At 31.9% G+C, this 16,415-nt stretch overlaps 1 protein-coding gene and 1 long non-coding RNA gene across 3 annotated transcripts; one reads left to right on the forward strand and one right to left on the reverse strand.

The window, feature by feature from the left end:
• Positions 1-2,316: 2,316 nt before the first annotated feature.
• LOC148768881 (uncharacterized) lies at positions 2,317-8,720 on the reverse strand. Of its 2 annotated transcripts, XR_016033295.1 has the most exons (3): positions 8,090-8,720; positions 4,192-8,017; positions 2,317-4,047 (listed from the first exon to the last, which is right to left on the reverse strand). It is a non-coding gene; the product is annotated as an uncharacterized LOC148768881 (long non-coding RNA). The 2 variants fall into 2 exon arrangements; XR_016033294.1 differs by having other exon boundaries at positions 4,192-8,720.
• Positions 8,721-11,585: 2,865 nt separating this feature from the next.
• Positions 11,586-14,505, forward strand: LOC105954846 (uncharacterized). The gene is made up of 10 exons (XM_088821373.1): positions 11,586-11,705; positions 11,815-11,950; positions 12,212-12,382; positions 12,502-12,660; positions 12,767-12,873; positions 12,986-13,076; positions 13,209-13,507; positions 13,670-13,786; positions 13,878-14,001; positions 14,263-14,505. The coding sequence occupies exons 1-10, from the start codon at positions 11,593-11,595 to the stop codon at positions 14,503-14,505; spliced, it is 1,560 nt and encodes a 519-aa protein (XP_088677499.1). The 5' UTR covers positions 11,586-11,592.
• The last annotated feature ends 1,910 nt before the right edge of the window (positions 14,506-16,415 follow it).

The following is a 16,415-nucleotide window of genomic DNA, read 5'->3' on the forward strand; positions in this document are numbered from 1 at the left end:
TTTTTTCTTTAATTTTTTTAATTAATTTTAGTTTGAATACTAATATTTCACACACACATCTTAAAATAAGTTTTTTAAAGTTCTTTTTTTCATGGAGTCTCCAAACATGCACTCTCAATTTTTAAAAATAAATATTTATTAATAGCTTAACTCATAGTCACCAACTTTTAATTTTTTTAAAAGCTTTTGCAAACATTACCTAAAGTAAATGTGAATGATGTTGAGGTGGTGTTTGCAAAAACTTTGAAACTATTCAAATGCAGAAGTTAATTAGTGAATGTGAGTTGAGTTTGCATATTAAATGTTTATGTTTAAAAGATGGGGTTGTTTGCAAGTATGTAGCGAAGCAAGATTAAATAAGAAAAAAAAAAAGGTTCATGCGTGTTTTTCAAATTGCAGCTTAAATTAACTTATTTTAAGATAAATAAAAGCAAAAGTTGAATTTGCAAATATCTAAAAACAGATGATGAGAAAAGAAAAAAAAAAGTTTAGAAGTTATTCCGAAAAGCTTTTGCAAACACCACTAAACATTTTCTTCTCCGTATAATTAAGCTTAATGAGTTGTATTTTCACAATTCAGTATGTGATTTGATCAAGAACTTTGAAATGAAAAAAAGAATGCAAAGGAAATAAAATTGATTCCTCCATAAAATAATGAATTAACTTACTAAATATATATTTAAATTATTTGTCTATCTTTTTTAAATGTTTTCTCATTATTATATTGATCGAATCACAACTTTATAAGTTTCACTGTCAAAGATTAATGTGCACCTATGCAGTACGGATACGAGAATATGAACACGGGAAAATAGGGAAACAAACACGGGGAAACTCTTATTTCTAAAAAGCTGGATCGGGAACGTGGGGAAAAAGGCATAAAAAAATAAAAATATAGGAATGCATTCATAATTTCTAAAAATATTATAATGTTTAATATTGTTCCAGAAATTATATTCTAGGCATACACTAGAAGTGAAAAGAAGGCATAATAGTTCAGATTTTTTTTAAGCGTATGAAATTCAGAGTTTTTATTTAAAATGAATTTGGATTTATTTTGTGTGGGAACGTATTATTATTAGAAACGTCCCAGAGACTTTTAAATATTTATGAAAACGGCCACGAAACGTTTCTGACATATGTCATGGAATTTCGGTTTCCAAAACGTGAAAACACGTGTGGGTTGAAGTTTCCGTGCATCATAGATGTGTACTACTCTAGCTTATGATTTTGCTAGTGAGACACGATAAATTAATGTAAATAATATATACAACAAAGATAGAAAAAAACAAATCAAAAACACATTACGAATCTTATGAGTCATTTGAAGTCTTACTAAAGAGATATATATAAATATCGTGTAGATCAAAAGTCAAAACTCCAATTTCTTTTTATTGATGCATGAACTAAGTTTTTAACGGGGTTCGGGGCAGCACCCCGTAATATTATTTTAGGGGTGTTGGAAAAACAACAATAAATAACTGAGTACTATTAGATTCTATTGATTAAACAGTAGAATCTAGTAATAAGGTGTTTGGTTGAGCAGATCCGTACTTACTCAAATCTAGGGGTTTTTGGACTTTTGAACAAATATTATCGTATTGCAATTAGAATTATATGTCATTATATTCTTTGAAAATTTCAATTTCCGATCCAAATTTGATCCGTTAAGAATTTCTTTTTTTTCTAAAATATATTCTTAAATAATTTTATATACACACATGCACGCGCACACTCTTTCTTTCTTTTCTTTTTTTCCAAAAGAATACTTTTATTGCTTAAAGGCACAAGGAGCCTCGATACACGCATAATTATATTTTAATAAGTGAGATTATAATATTTTCTACATAAACAAAAACACAATTTGTTTGTGATTTTTTTTGCCTCGCTCATAATCTTGCTTCTATCTCTGTGGCGGATATTGTTTAGAAGGGTTCTCCATTCCTTCCAATTTGGTCGTAAGTGCCTAATACTATTTCGTTCTTTCCTCTAAAAAACAAATTACAATTTGTTTGTGATTTTATTTGAAATTACCAAAATTTTGAATTAAATTCCTAGTTTTCAGTTAAATTTTCGAAAATTGTTTCAACTACAATTTATTTGGAATTTTTGAAACTTCTGATCTCCCGATACTTCCAAATTTTACGAAATTGGAATAAATTTTCGAATTCCGAAAATGTTTAGAGTCAGTATTGTTAGAATTTATTTCGTGCAGATATAAATTATGTGTCAGATTCAGTTTTTCGTTACTGTTGCGTGAACTGTTGCAACAGTTCGTGAAACAGTTTGTAAAAACAGAAATAAACGAGGCACAAATTTAATGTGGTTCGGATACAATTGTACCCTACATCCACGGAGATCTGCAAATAAAATTTACTAATTTTTAGTTTTACGAATACAATATTAGGACTTAATCAAAATACAAAGACTCCCTCTTTGTTGACGCCGTTCTTGTATACTACGCTGAATTATAAATCTTCAATTTGCAGCACGTCCCTTGCTCCGCACGGTTTAAGCCCATCTCCCGAAGAACCGATCTTCTTTTTATATAGAAGAAGCAAACTTGTGATACTCCTTGAATCTTGGTGTCTTCACCACAAAGCCTTGAAGCCGGTATATTTTCTATGAATATCACGTATCACGATGGAACAATAAAAACGAGAGCCAAGAATATTTTCTCTGTATATTTTCTCTCGATAAAAATATGTTCCAAGCGCAGCAAATAAAAAGAGCAGAAAACTATGATTTTTCTCTCCAACAAAAGGCGTACTCACAGACGTCTAAAGTTCTTCTTTATATAGTTGTGAGATTACAAATCCCATGTACAAGAAAAGACAATTAGGTTAAAGAGTCATAGTCAGGAAGGAAAAGGAATTTCATATAATATAGAAAACTAAATATTTATTCCTTATCTAATCTAATTTCCACAATTAATAAAATACTAATTAATGGAAATAGATAAGAAGATCCGTAAGCGCACTTCTTAATTTATATTCCTAATAAAAGACTCCATATAATAAATAATTCTCAATTAATGACAAACAATAAAAAATCAATATATAAAAGAAATCTCTTTCTCTTTCACAAATCACACGTCTGTGTGTAATATCTGGCAAGAAGGAATTCTTCTTTCACAAGACTTCTACACAAGTCATTAAATTAAGAATAACTCTTTTTAATTAATAAGATAGTTTCCTATATAAAAGAAACAATTAATGACAAATTAAAGAATTAAGGTAAACAAGGAAACTTCCCTTTTGTGTTTCACGGTACATAAGGACTTGTTGTACCAGTCTTTACTCATCCCTTGTTTATTAGAATCAATTCTAACAATCTCCCCCTTTGTCATTGATTGATTATAATTATTTTCTCCCCCTGAGTAAAGTGCCTGAAAATAAAACAATAGAGGATAAAAGGAAACAATAAAACTAAAGATCATCATCAGCATTAAAGGAACAGCTCATCATCATCTCTCTCAGCAACAAGAGTGGCATCAACTGCTGCAATAGTAAGTACCACAGTTTCAGCAACTGTTCTAGCAGTAGTGGCTTCGGCAGGTGGTTCACAACTGAGTCAGCTCCCCCTGCATGTGTTTCCCCCTCTGTAAATGATCCTTAGGAAGCTCCTCTTGTAAATGACTTCATTCTTCCCCTTTGCTTACTTGGCTTGGTAGACTTGGAGGGCGGTGGAGGGCGTCGTGGTAAATCATCCACGTGATAAAAGACTCGGCAAATAACGTCAGCATTAGCTCCTCCTTTTATATTCTTGTGAAGACCTAAACCAATTAATGACAACAAACACAATATTAGAAGAAGTGAAATTCCTTCTATTTTGGATACACACGTTCATGTGTTAATATGGAGAGATAAATTATTTCTTCTCAAATTATCTAATGAGATAACTAAGGAAAATATATTCCTCATATTAATACAAATCTCCATAGAATTCCACTTCGTGTTGTGGACTTAGAATCCCAGCGAGATTCTAACACTCTCCCCCTTTGGCATTGATTGGTCAGAACATTTACTCCCCCTAAATATATGATACCTGCATGAACAAGGGTTAGCAGATTCAGAATAACATCTGCACATATAAACTGTTGCAACAGTTTGTCAAACAGTTCAGCAAATAGTGTAAACCGTAAATAAACCATAGTTCCAAAATAAAAGCAGATAAAATGATATGCAGTACCAGAAACAACTTCTCTTCAGAATGCTCATTATTTGTCCTGTATTTCTGCACAATTCCAACAGTTGTTTGATGCAGTGTCTCAACAGTTGTCTGAACTCCCTCTGCATTCCTGCACTGTTCCAGCAACTGTCTGATGCACTGTAGCAACAGTTGTCGGAACTCCCCATGTGTTCATGCCAGCGTTGCTGTTCTTTTCTCCCCCTTTCTGGGCAATCTCCATGCATAGATAAATCAACATTGACTAATGATATCGATGTGTGGAGCAATCTGTTCAAACACTTAACAAAAAGATCAAACGAAGAGAGAATCTTGAAAGCAAGTGAGAAGATACACCATACATGACGTGCACACAAAATCACAAACTCACAAACTCAATACCACACGATAATTGCAATGCGAAAATCAAAGGATAGTGATATCAAATCCAACATTAAATAACAAAGACTACAGACTTTGTCAAACTTCATACGAAACGAGGAAATGTGAGGAGTAAGCCCAATAGATCCGGTTGCAACAAAAGATCAAATTGAACCGGCACATGAACAAAAATCCCGTCTCTCTCTTTCTCTTTTTTTTTTTAATAAATAATGCCTAATGCAAGAAAAGAAATAAACATGAGAAATAGACATGATTGAAGAGACATATGTGAATAGGATACTGCATGGACAAACAAAATATATAGGATTTATCTTCACATTCATGATAAGCGCAATCCCCAAAAATCAGACTGGCAATGCGACCAATAAACTTAATAATCCCAAGTCAAACACAAAGATGCTCTTATTAGGTAGCATACACACACGTCTAATGGTATCCTTTTCCCATGAAAAACAGAGCAATTAAAAGGAACGAGATTATGGTGGTCGTGCAATGTGTAGTCCCCTGGGCTTTCTAATTGAGCATTGTAGTAAGTGTTCGGTCAAGTGGTTTACTGGCTCGACTCAACTAGGCTTCGAACTATTCACTAACCATATATATAGTTTATATTGGCTGTGCAATGTGTAGTCCCCTGGGCTTTCTAATTGAGCCTTGTAGCGAGCTTTCGGCCACGTGATTTACTGGCTCGACTCAAAGAGGCTTCGAACTATTCACTGACCAAATGGTTGTAGATATATATATTAGTAATAGTAGTTCAAGAGTAGCTTTCACTCATTAAAAGAGGCAGCTTTTCCCTATAAAAACATCCAACCATGACAAGACTATTCAGAGAAATAAATAAGTTGGAGCCTTTTAAGTAATCATTTTGGGAATTGGTGAAGTTCTACCCCCACAAAGATTAGAAGTACACGAAGTACCAAATTCACATTTGTCTCAATCATATGCAGTATGCTTAATGCAGGTCCTATATGAGATGCAAAAACCAATGTTTTGAAAACCGGACCGGACCGGCCGGTCCGACCGGTCCAACCGCGAACTGTGGCCATGCCCGGTCCAGTTAGATCTGAAAACCCAAAATGGACAACAACCTGGGCCAATCACCAAAAAACCGGTTGGATCGGTAAGAACCGGGAAACCCGCGAACCGGTCCGAGAACCGGTTTTTAGCACAAAAGGGCCGGATCTACGTCGATGGTGGTCATGGGTGACTGAATCTTGTCGGATAGGGCTGTGGGTGAACGGATCTGGGTTCGTATGTCACCCGATCCAAGTGGTGGCAGCCATATTTCTCGATTGAAGAAAAAAAAGAAAAAAGAAGTGTTGTTCAGTTGAAAGCAACAATAAAGAAGAGAAGAGATTTGCCTTATGATGGAAGGAAAAAAAACTATATGTTTGCGTGGAGATGTAGAGAAGAAACGATGAACTTAGGAGAAAGACAAAAAGAAAAAGAAAAGAAGAAGGGAAGAAGAGGAATGTGAGGCTTCTGCGTCAAAATTGATAATGAAGAAGAAAGAGAGAGGGAGAGAGAGAGAGAGAGAGAGAGAGAGAGAGAGAGAGAGAGAGAGAGAGAGAGAGAGAGAGAGAGAGAGAGAGAGAGAGAGAGAGAGAGAGGATAGGAGAGAGAAAGAAAGAAATGAATAAATTCTTTTTTTATAAAAAGAAAGTGGAATAGGTTGTATAATAAAGTGAAGAAAGTTGGAAGAAAATGTAAATAATAAGTAAGATATTATATTTAAAGTATTAAAATAATAAAATAATTATATTTGAAAAAAAAAGTAAAAACCCGGTTGAACCTCGGTTGAACCGGTCGAACCATGACCCGATGGTGCGTCCGGTTCGATGTTTGGTCAGGTTTTCAAAACATTGGCAAAAACATATGAAGTGTCCTACCACTAAAAGTTGCAAGTCTGGACACACAGACTGTTGCAATAGTTCATGCAATTGCACCAGATTAAACAACATAAATTCCCAGCGATTTTCGCAAGGAATCAAATCTCTGTGCATCAAGGGTTTTTGCAAAAGCATCCGTTAATTCATTCTCCGTTGCAGCATAATCAATTGAGACAACCCCATTTTCGACCAAGCTCCTTATGAAACAATGACAAATATCAGTAAAAGCTTAGTTCTTGAATGCTGAATTGGATTCGTAAACTTATTTTTCGCATACAAATTATCACAATTCAGATTACCAAGTTTTTTATTCCCCAAACTAGCTTTGTCACCAGAACTGTTGGAACAGTTAGTACTATCATCACATGATTTTAAAGAAGTAATGGCAGATAAACAATTAAGATCAGACTTCTTTACCCAGATTTTTTGTTGAGTTTTATTCACTAAATCAGCCTTTATCTTGGGTTTTTGAGACGACACAAAAGTGTGATCAATTTTAGCGGAAAGTGGTGAGCGGGCCATTATTCTTTTAACCATTTTCAAGTACTTAAAACACCTGGGTCGTATTGACCAGGAACATGACAAAAATGACAGGTAGGGACAAAACGTTTTCTTTGAGATGAATGTGTTGATGCAACTGTCGCAACAGTTTGTGAAACAGTGGATTTTTTAACAAAATTGATTTTTCTTTTTGGATCTTCTTTCTGTTTCAATGCATCATTAGATAGCTGATTACCCCCTATACCTATACGACCGCAGTTCGGCTGATTTATGTTCAAAATTTCATTCAAAGTTACCCTACCAGTATTAAACTTAGAAATAACATCTTGGGTTTGAGCAAATTTAGCCTTCAAGCTATATGTTTCTCTACTAGAAGAAATAACATTTTGTTCAAGAGTAGAAATTCTTACCTTCAACACTTTATTTTCTTCAATTAGGACAAGCTTCTCTTTTTCTAAGAATTTATTAGACTCGCATACCTGAAGAAATTTTTCGTACATCCTTTCATAGCACTCCTTTAATTCTTCCAAGGTTGACACGTCATCATCACTGTTGTTTTCTGAATCCCCATCATCACCTGCAATATTTAACGGAGTTAATCTTTTAGCAGGTATTGAATGCAACTTATCATACCTAAGTTCTGTCTTAACAGTCTGTCCAACTATTTCAACAGTTTCAGCGACAGTCTGTTTGCACTCGCTTATCTGAGTAGTTCCTTCGTAGGTCTCTTGTAAAACATCCCATGCCTCTTTTACTGATTTGCACATTGATATCAATTTGAATTGGTCGTCGTCGATACAACTCAAGATAGCATTGGTTGCCTTGGAATTATAATCTGCTATCCGTACTTCTTCATCACTCCACTTCTTTATTGGCGTTTGAATGATCTCGTGTGACTCATTCATTGAGGTAGGAGGTGTCCAACCAATTAGAATCGCGCGCCAGGCCCATTCATCAATAGATTTGATGAACATATTCATCCTTATTTTCCAATCAGAGTATTCAATTCACCTAAGAGAGGTGGTAGGAATGCGCCTTCACGATGATTATTCATATCTCTACACAAAAAAAATAAAAAAAAATTAAATCCCAAAATCTCACTAAGTGTATCTAGTGATAGGCTCTGATACCTGTTAGAATTTATTTCGTGCAGATATAAATTATTTGTGTCAGATTCAGTATTCCGTTACTGTTGCGTGAACTGTTGCAACAGTTCGTGAAACAATTTTTAAGAACAGAAATAAACGAGACACAAATTTAATGTGGTTCGGATACAATTGTACCCTACATCCACGGAGGCCTGCAAATAAAATTTACTAATTTTTAGTTTTACGAATACAATATTAGGACTTAATCAATATACAAAGACTCCCTCTTTGTTGACGCCGTTCTTGTATACTACGCTGAATTATAAATCTTCAATTCGCAGCACGTCCCTTGCTCCGCACGGTTGAACTCCCTTCAACGCTGAATCCCTCAGTCGGCGGATCGATCTCCTCCCGAGATCTGTTTAAGCCCCTCTCCCGAAGAACCGATCTTCTATTTATATAGAAGAAGCAAACTTGTGATACTCCTTGAATCTTGGTGTCTTCACCACAAAGCCTTGAAGCCGGTTTATTTTCTATGAAAATCACGTATCACGATGGAACAATAAAAACGAGAGCCAAGAATATTTTCTCTGTATATTTTCTCTCGATAAAAATATGTTCCAAACGCAGCAAATAAAAAGAGCAGAAAACTATGATTTTTCTCTTCAACAAAAGGCGTACTCACAGACGTCTAAAGTTCTTCTATATATAGTTGTGAGATTACAAATCTTCTGTACAAGAAAAGACAATTAGGTTAAAGAGTCATAGTCACGAAGGAAAAGGAATTTCATATAATATTGAAAACTAATTATTTATTCCTTATCTAATCTAATTTCCACAATTAATAAAATACTAATTAATGGGAATAGATAAGAAGATCCGTAAGAGCACTTCTTGATTTATATTCCCAATAAAAGACTCCATATAATAAATAATTCTCAATTAATGACAAACAATAAAAAATCAATATATAAAAGAAATCTCTTTCTCTTTCACAAATCACACATCTGTGTGTAATATCTGGCAAGAAGGAATTCTTCTTTCACAAGACTTCTACACAAGTCATTAAATTAAGAATAACTCTTTTTAATTAATAAGATAGTTTCCTATATAAAAGAAACAATTAATGACAAATTAAAGAATTAAGGTAAACAAGGAAACTTCCCTTTTGTGTTTCACGGTACATAAGGACTTGTTGTACCAGTCTTTACTCATCCCTTGTTTATTAGAATCAATTCTAACAATCTCCCCCTTTGTCATTGATAGATTCTAACAAGTATTGTTATTGATTTCCGAAAAAAAATGTTTTTTTTTTCTTTTCGCAAGGCTGGTTTCTCTTCCGATCCATCCGACTTTCAACCCTACTCAATCTCGTTATGAAAGTTAAATCTCGGAGTTAAATGCAACTATGTCATGTAATTAGTACCTTACTATAGTAATAATAACGATTTTTGCTTGTAATCCACTAAATACTGGTCTGTTTTTTAGACATAAATCATTAATGTAATAGATGCATTTGTTTTGTGAAAGATTATACTGCCTCATTTTCAAAATATATAGCTATCTTCCTTATATCAATAAGCAATAGAAAAAATATAATCTTATGACAATAATTATTATTTGAAAGTTTTAATAACATTAAAATTGTCAAAGATTTAATATAAGTGCCAGTCAAAAGACTGAAGGAGTTTAACAATCGAGTCACATTATTGATTTTGAACATCCATATATCTAATTGTCTAATTAAAAAATAAAATAAGCTAATTTAATTTCCAAATTGGCTTTTCCTTCAATATGGAAATTCAATTAACTACTGACTAAATAGAAAAAAGAAATTCAAAATTACAAAAATGTAATTGATTTTTCAAATTGGCTTTTCTCCAATTTGGGAATTCAATTAATATATTTTAAAATATTAATTTATTACATATCCCATTTCAGCTTATGAGAATCTAATCCACAGGATGACTAACATTTAATTCATATTGCTAATTCTATTATATTTGTAAATAATAACTTCACACTTATAATTTGACCTTTTATTAGGGAAAATTATATTCAATGGTAAAACAATAAACATTTGTCCTAAAATCGATGGTCAATTATTATATACCACGTAATCGTAATTCAAAACAACTCGAAAAAGGAAAACATAATTTATCGAATGAAAATTTTATTATTGCCTCTGTCAACTATATTATATATAAATGATCAGTTCTTAAGAGCTATAGAATTATTCGGGAATTAAAAGTTATCATCTTGCTCGAAGAATTTAATTTTATCTCCTCGGTGAGTCTTTCGAGTCCATTTTGTATTTCTCAATCAAATTTAATTTAATTTTCCATATATATATATATATATATATATATATATATATATATATATATATATATATATATATATATATATATATATATATATATATATAATTTTCTTGGTGATGCAATCGAGTACATATTTCGTAACAAATTACATGCAGGAAGGAAAAAAACATAATGGGAATATCGATGTTCGTCGGAGTGGTTCTGCAGATATTTGTTTTAGTTGCTAATTCTGAGATTTTGCACAGGTGAATATCATATTATATATATATATATATATATATATATATATATATATCTAGTTGTGTATCTATTCATATACGTAATGAGCTTTTCGAAAATATATGTAATTGCAGAAAAGCCCTTAAACAAGACAATATTATTCGAGCTGATTTGCCGTCTCGAGGAGTGCAATTGCTTCAAGACGATACGCATGTAATAAAACTATTACATTATTATTTTACGATCGATTATTAATATTTAATTTTTACACGTCGAAAAAATATGTTCTAACATTTTAAATAAATTAAATGTTTGGCAGGTTGTAATAAGCAATGGAATAGTTAGTATCAGATTAACAGTACCAGGTGGTTCTGTCACTAATATAACTTACAAAGGGAGTGACAATTTGCTTTTTCCAGAAAATAATGAAGCAGATAGAGGGTATTCAATTTTACATAATTTTATCATTGATTTATATATATTATATATATTTCTTAACATAATAAAATTGTTAAAATTAATTACATAATAATATTGATGTTGAATAATAATGTAATATTGAACTAATTAATTGACAGACACTGGGATGTTGTTTGGAACAAAACAGCACATGCTGATCAAACTGACAAGTAAGTATATATCACTAAATTATAAATTACATATGCATAAATAAATAAAATAATTATTGACCAATTAAATGATTTTCATTTTATTTTTTATTAATAATTTGAAATTCTCTCTTTTAATTATGTGTGTGCAGTTTTGTAGGAACAAGTTATAAGGTGATAATGCAAAACGAAAATCAAACGGAGATTTCGTTCACAAGAACATGGACCTTCAACAGCACAGAAGCTCCTTTAAACGTCGATAAAAGGTATAATTAAATATTAATATTACTCCGAAATCAGAACTCGACCAAAAAAAATTTCGATTTTAATTAATTAATCTCCAAAATTTCTTCTTATATATATAACATTTGAAATATAATGATGCAGATATGTAATGCTAAGAGACTCGCCTGGATTTTACACGTATGTTGTTCTTGAGCGTTTACCGGGATGGCCCGTTTTTTACATCCAAGAAGGAAGAGTTTTGTTCAAGCTCGACGAAAACATGTAATCTATAAATTTGTGATACATTCATTTTTATACTATTTAACTTTAATTTCTAATTAAATTAAAATAGTCTTGAATTAATTATTACATTACATTTTATGTATGTTAGGTTTCAATATATGGCTGTGTCTGATTCGAGGCAAAGGTTTATGCCAAAGGTTAAGGATCGTGAAAACGGGAAGGTGCTCGATTACAAAGAAGCTGTTCTCCTAACGAATGCAACAAATCCCGCATTCAACGGGGAGGTAAATTTTATATATTTATTTTTAAGCATTCTTATTTACACTAATTAAGTTAAAAATTACATTTGACAAATGCCTCTTAAATTATATTTGATTTTATAGTCTTGTGGAGATAAAGTCGAGTTTATTCGATATTTTACAAGCTAATTGATTCGACACCCCTTCGTTATATCGATTGCTAATAAAGTACCCTTCATTTTACGAAAAATAAAATATGCATTAATTTAAATATTTAATTGTGTAAATTATATGTATATTATATAGGTGGATGATAAATACCTATACACATGTGACAACAAAGATATAAAGGTTCATGGATGGGTAGGCAGCAACCCTTCATTAGGGTTTTGGATGATAACACCATCCAATGAATTTCGGACAGGTGGACCTCTCAAACAAGATCTCACCACTCATCTCGGTCCAACTGTTCTCCATGTAAGTACAGTAGATCAGAATTTCGATAAATTAATATTTAATAATAAATAATTACAATATTATTTAATATTTCAATTTTTAATTACTAATGAGCTTAATTATGTGTCTGAAAAAAAAAGTATTTTACTAGCACACATTATTCTGGAGAAGTTTTAGCAATCAAATTTAAAACTGAAGAATACTGGAAAAAAGTTATTGGACCGGTTTATATCTATCTCAATTCCAACGATTCCGCAAACGCCGATCCTTCCATACTTTGGAGTGACGCCAAAGAAAGGGTACGAACTATGTTTATTTAATTTAATTTAATTATATTCATGAAAATCGAAAAAAAAATAGTTGAATCACAATTTTAATATATATTTTTGAATGATTAATTATCAGATGCAAAAGGAGGAAGCTAGTTGGCCATACGAATTCCCACTTTCGGAAGACTTCGTTAAATCGAATCAAAGGGGAGCTTTACGCGGTCAATTACTTGTTCGCGACTGGTAATAAATTAATAAATCATTTGAATAACAATCGAGACGTAAAATCGAATTTAGATGCTTTGTCGATCAATATTCAAAACTTGTATACATAATAAAATCTAATTATGTATAGGTTCGTTAACAAGCAAGCCGTGCCCGCTGCATCGGCCTATGTGGGATTGGCACCACCCGGAGAAGTTGGCTCATGGCAATATGAAAACAAGGTTGATTTTATTTATTTATTTATTTTTTATTATTATTTCGTAGAATAAATTTCCAAGACAAATTCTTGAAAATAACCAAAAAATAATAAGATATTTCTTAAATTAATTTTGCTTTTTTTTTTTTAATTTCAGGGTTATCAATTTTGGAACAAAACAGACGAAAACGGGATTTTTTCGATTAAGAATGTGATACCTGGAAATTACAGCTTGTTTGCATGGGTGCCTGGATTTATTGGAGATTACAAACATGTTTCAGACATAACTATCACACCAGGATCAAATATTCAGGCAACTAACGTTGTTTTCGATGCTCCGAGAAACGGTCCAACTTTGTGGGAGATCGGAATTCCCGATCGATCAGCCGCTGAGTTCTTCATTCCGAATCCAGATCCAACAATAAAAGTCCATCAATACACAAAACCCGTCGAAAAGTTCGTTCTTCAAACCCTAATAAACCTTTATATAGAATTGTTATTTTTCGAGTAATATATTTATTTTGTCAATGCTAAAAATTATAGAAAAATTCCGGCTCCGCCACTTACTTCTGATTTTAGTTCTTGATTAATTAATTTGTTTGATCTATTTATTTACAGGTTCAGACAGTACGGACTTTGGGCGGGTTACGAAGAAATGTACCCACAAAAGGATCTAGTTTTCACAATTGGCTCTAGCAATTATAGTGAAGACTGGTTTTTCTCTCAGGTTACAAGGTTCGTACACCGATTTCATTTTTGATTTCGTCTTATTTTTCCTTTTATTTATAGTGATACTATATGTACGAGTATTATTTTGCATTTTCAGGAATGTGGGAGGAGAATACGTCGGAACGACATGGCAGATATTATTTGACCTTAAAAACGTCGAAAAAGAGGGGAATTACACTCTTCAACTAGCCCTTGCATCAGCACACTTTGCCGAATTACAAGTACGGAAATTCATTTTTTCCTCGTAAAATTCATTACAAAAATTTAATACATATTAACTAAAAATATACATATAATTATATATATAAAAAAAAAGAGCATGAAAAGCTAATAATTGCTAAAAAAATACGAAAATTAAGCGTCAAAGAGCGTAAATTAAGCATTTATTCTGAAATTAGTAAAACGCATATTTTCTTTTTATTTTTTACTTGTTATGATATTTTTTTTTAACAATGAAAATCTCGTTTCCGTACGTTTAAAAGGTGCGTTTCAACGACCGAAATTCACCTCCGGAATTCACTACGGGGACCATAGGGATGGACAATGCATTAGCAAGACACGGAATTCGTGGGGTGTACCATTACTACGGTATTCCAATACCAGGAAATCGTCTTTTTGTCGGACGCAACACGCTATTTTTAACACAGGCTAGAAATTTGACGAAGTTCAGAGAAATCATGTATGATTATATCCGTTTAGAAGGGCCCCCGGCAATCGTACATTAGTTAGCTTGACATTTCCATCTTCTTTAATTATCTTTTTAGGTTTTCTTAATTTTCGTCGGATTAGTATACATTTCGGTCTCATTTATCGACTCTATTGTAATTCCAAGCTTAACGATTTCACATCATATGATTTTTTTTTTAGTTTTTCCTTCGGAATATCTTCAATAATAAATCTTTCGGGTAAACTAAAATTCCCTTCCTTTAAATTTGTTTTAAAAAAGCCTCTCATATTTAAGAAATTATAATTATATGGATGATGACCCCAGATTCATTCCTAGGAAATTGGGGGCCTTGGGCGAATTTTAGGTATTTGTAAAAGGGCAAATGACAAATATGTCAATGACAAGGGCCCTTAATTAAAAGAGGGACATCCAACTTTTTTATCTTTCAAATAAATCCAGTTCATTCAAACTTATTTGCAAATAAGGAAAATCATTTTATACATACCAAAATTACCCCCAATTCATTGAAACTCAATTCAACTCCAATTTCATGATTTACACCCAAATTTAGCCCAATTTCATCAATTAACCAATTTTAACCATAATTTCAATTTTGACCCGCCACCACCGGTCTCCGGCGTTGACTTTTTTTTTTTTTTTTGAAATCTTTTTTTTCCGGTAGGTCAACTGCCGTTGACCGCCTGGTCTCCGACGTTGACATTTTTTATTTTTTTATAATTTTTTTTTTCTTAAAAAATATATTTTAATTAATATTACTGTCTTGGCTGCTAAATTACTGTCTCCAGCAGTTATTTAACTGTCGGAGACAGTAATTTAACTGTTAATTGACTTTTTTTTTCTTCAAAAATATTTTAATTAATATTACTGTCTTCGCTGCTAAATTACCGTCTCCAACAGTTATTTAACTGTAGGAGACAATAATTTAACTCTTAATTGGCTTTTTTTTTAAATATTTTAATTAATATTACTGTATTCGCTGCTAAATTACTGTCTCCAGCAGTTATTTAACTGTCGGAGACAGCAATTTAACTGTTTATTGACATTTTGATTCTTAAAAAAATATTTTTAATTAATATTACTGTATTCGTTGCTAAATTAATGTCTCCAGCAGTTATTTAACTGTCGGAGACAGTAATTTAACTGTTAATTAACTTTTTTATTCTTAAAAAAATATTTTTAATTAATATTACTGTATTTGTTGCTAAATTACTGTCTCCGGCAGTTATTTAACTGTCAGAGACAGTAATTTAAATGTAAATTGACTTTTTTTTTTTGAAATTTATTTTCTTAAAAAAAATTATTTTAATTAATATTACCGCCTTGGCTGCTAAATTACTCTCCCCAATTGTAATTTAACTGTCTTAGACAATAATATTACTGTTCGGGAAAATAATATTCATAATATTACTATCCCAAACAGTAATATTACTGTAGCCAAGACAATAATATTAATTAAAATATTTTTTTCTAAGAAAAAAAAAATCGAAAAAAACAAAAAAACAAAAAAACAAAAAAAAATCAACGTCGGAGACCGGCGGTCAACGGTGGTTGACCGGCCGGAAAAAAATTTCAGGAAAAGAAAAAAGTTTAAAAAAAACAAAAAAAAAGTCAACGCCAGAATCTGTAGACGCGGCCACGGGCCGGGTTTGACCCGGACCCAGCCCAGACCCGCCCTAATATACAACTATGGTGTAAATGATAAATATGTTAAATAAATTAATAATTTTCATATTAATTATTATTAAATAATTTTAATTAAATGGTTAACAAATGCAATATAAGAAAGAATATATATAATCACAGTTCAATACTTCAAAACATCTATTATTAATTAATATATCAATATAATCTCCACTATTGAAAAATATAAAGTATTGAATCAATTCACTTATGTTATTAAAATCGATAGTGTGAAAAAATCGAATGAAAAATAAAATGATATGTTTA

The sequence above is a fragment of the Erythranthe guttata genome, chromosome 8, assembly GCF_056151865.1.
Source record: "Erythranthe guttata isolate IM_541 chromosome 8, IM_541, whole genome shotgun sequence".
Lineage (NCBI taxonomy): Eukaryota > Viridiplantae > Streptophyta > Magnoliopsida > Lamiales > Phrymaceae > Erythranthe > Erythranthe guttata.

Excerpts from the sequence above, each read along its gene's own strand:
- LOC105954846 (XM_088821373.1), top strand. The coding sequence starts at position 11,593 with ATGCTAAGAGACTCGCCTGGATTTTACACGTATGTTGTTCTTGAGCGT. Across the intron at positions 11,951-12,211 it reads ATCCCGCATTCAACGGGGAG|GTGGATGATAAATACCTATA; the intron begins GTAAATTTTATA and ends TATATTATATAG. Across the intron at positions 14,002-14,262 it reads CACACTTTGCCGAATTACAA|GTGCGTTTCAACGACCGAAA; the intron begins GTACGGAAATTC and ends TACGTTTAAAAG.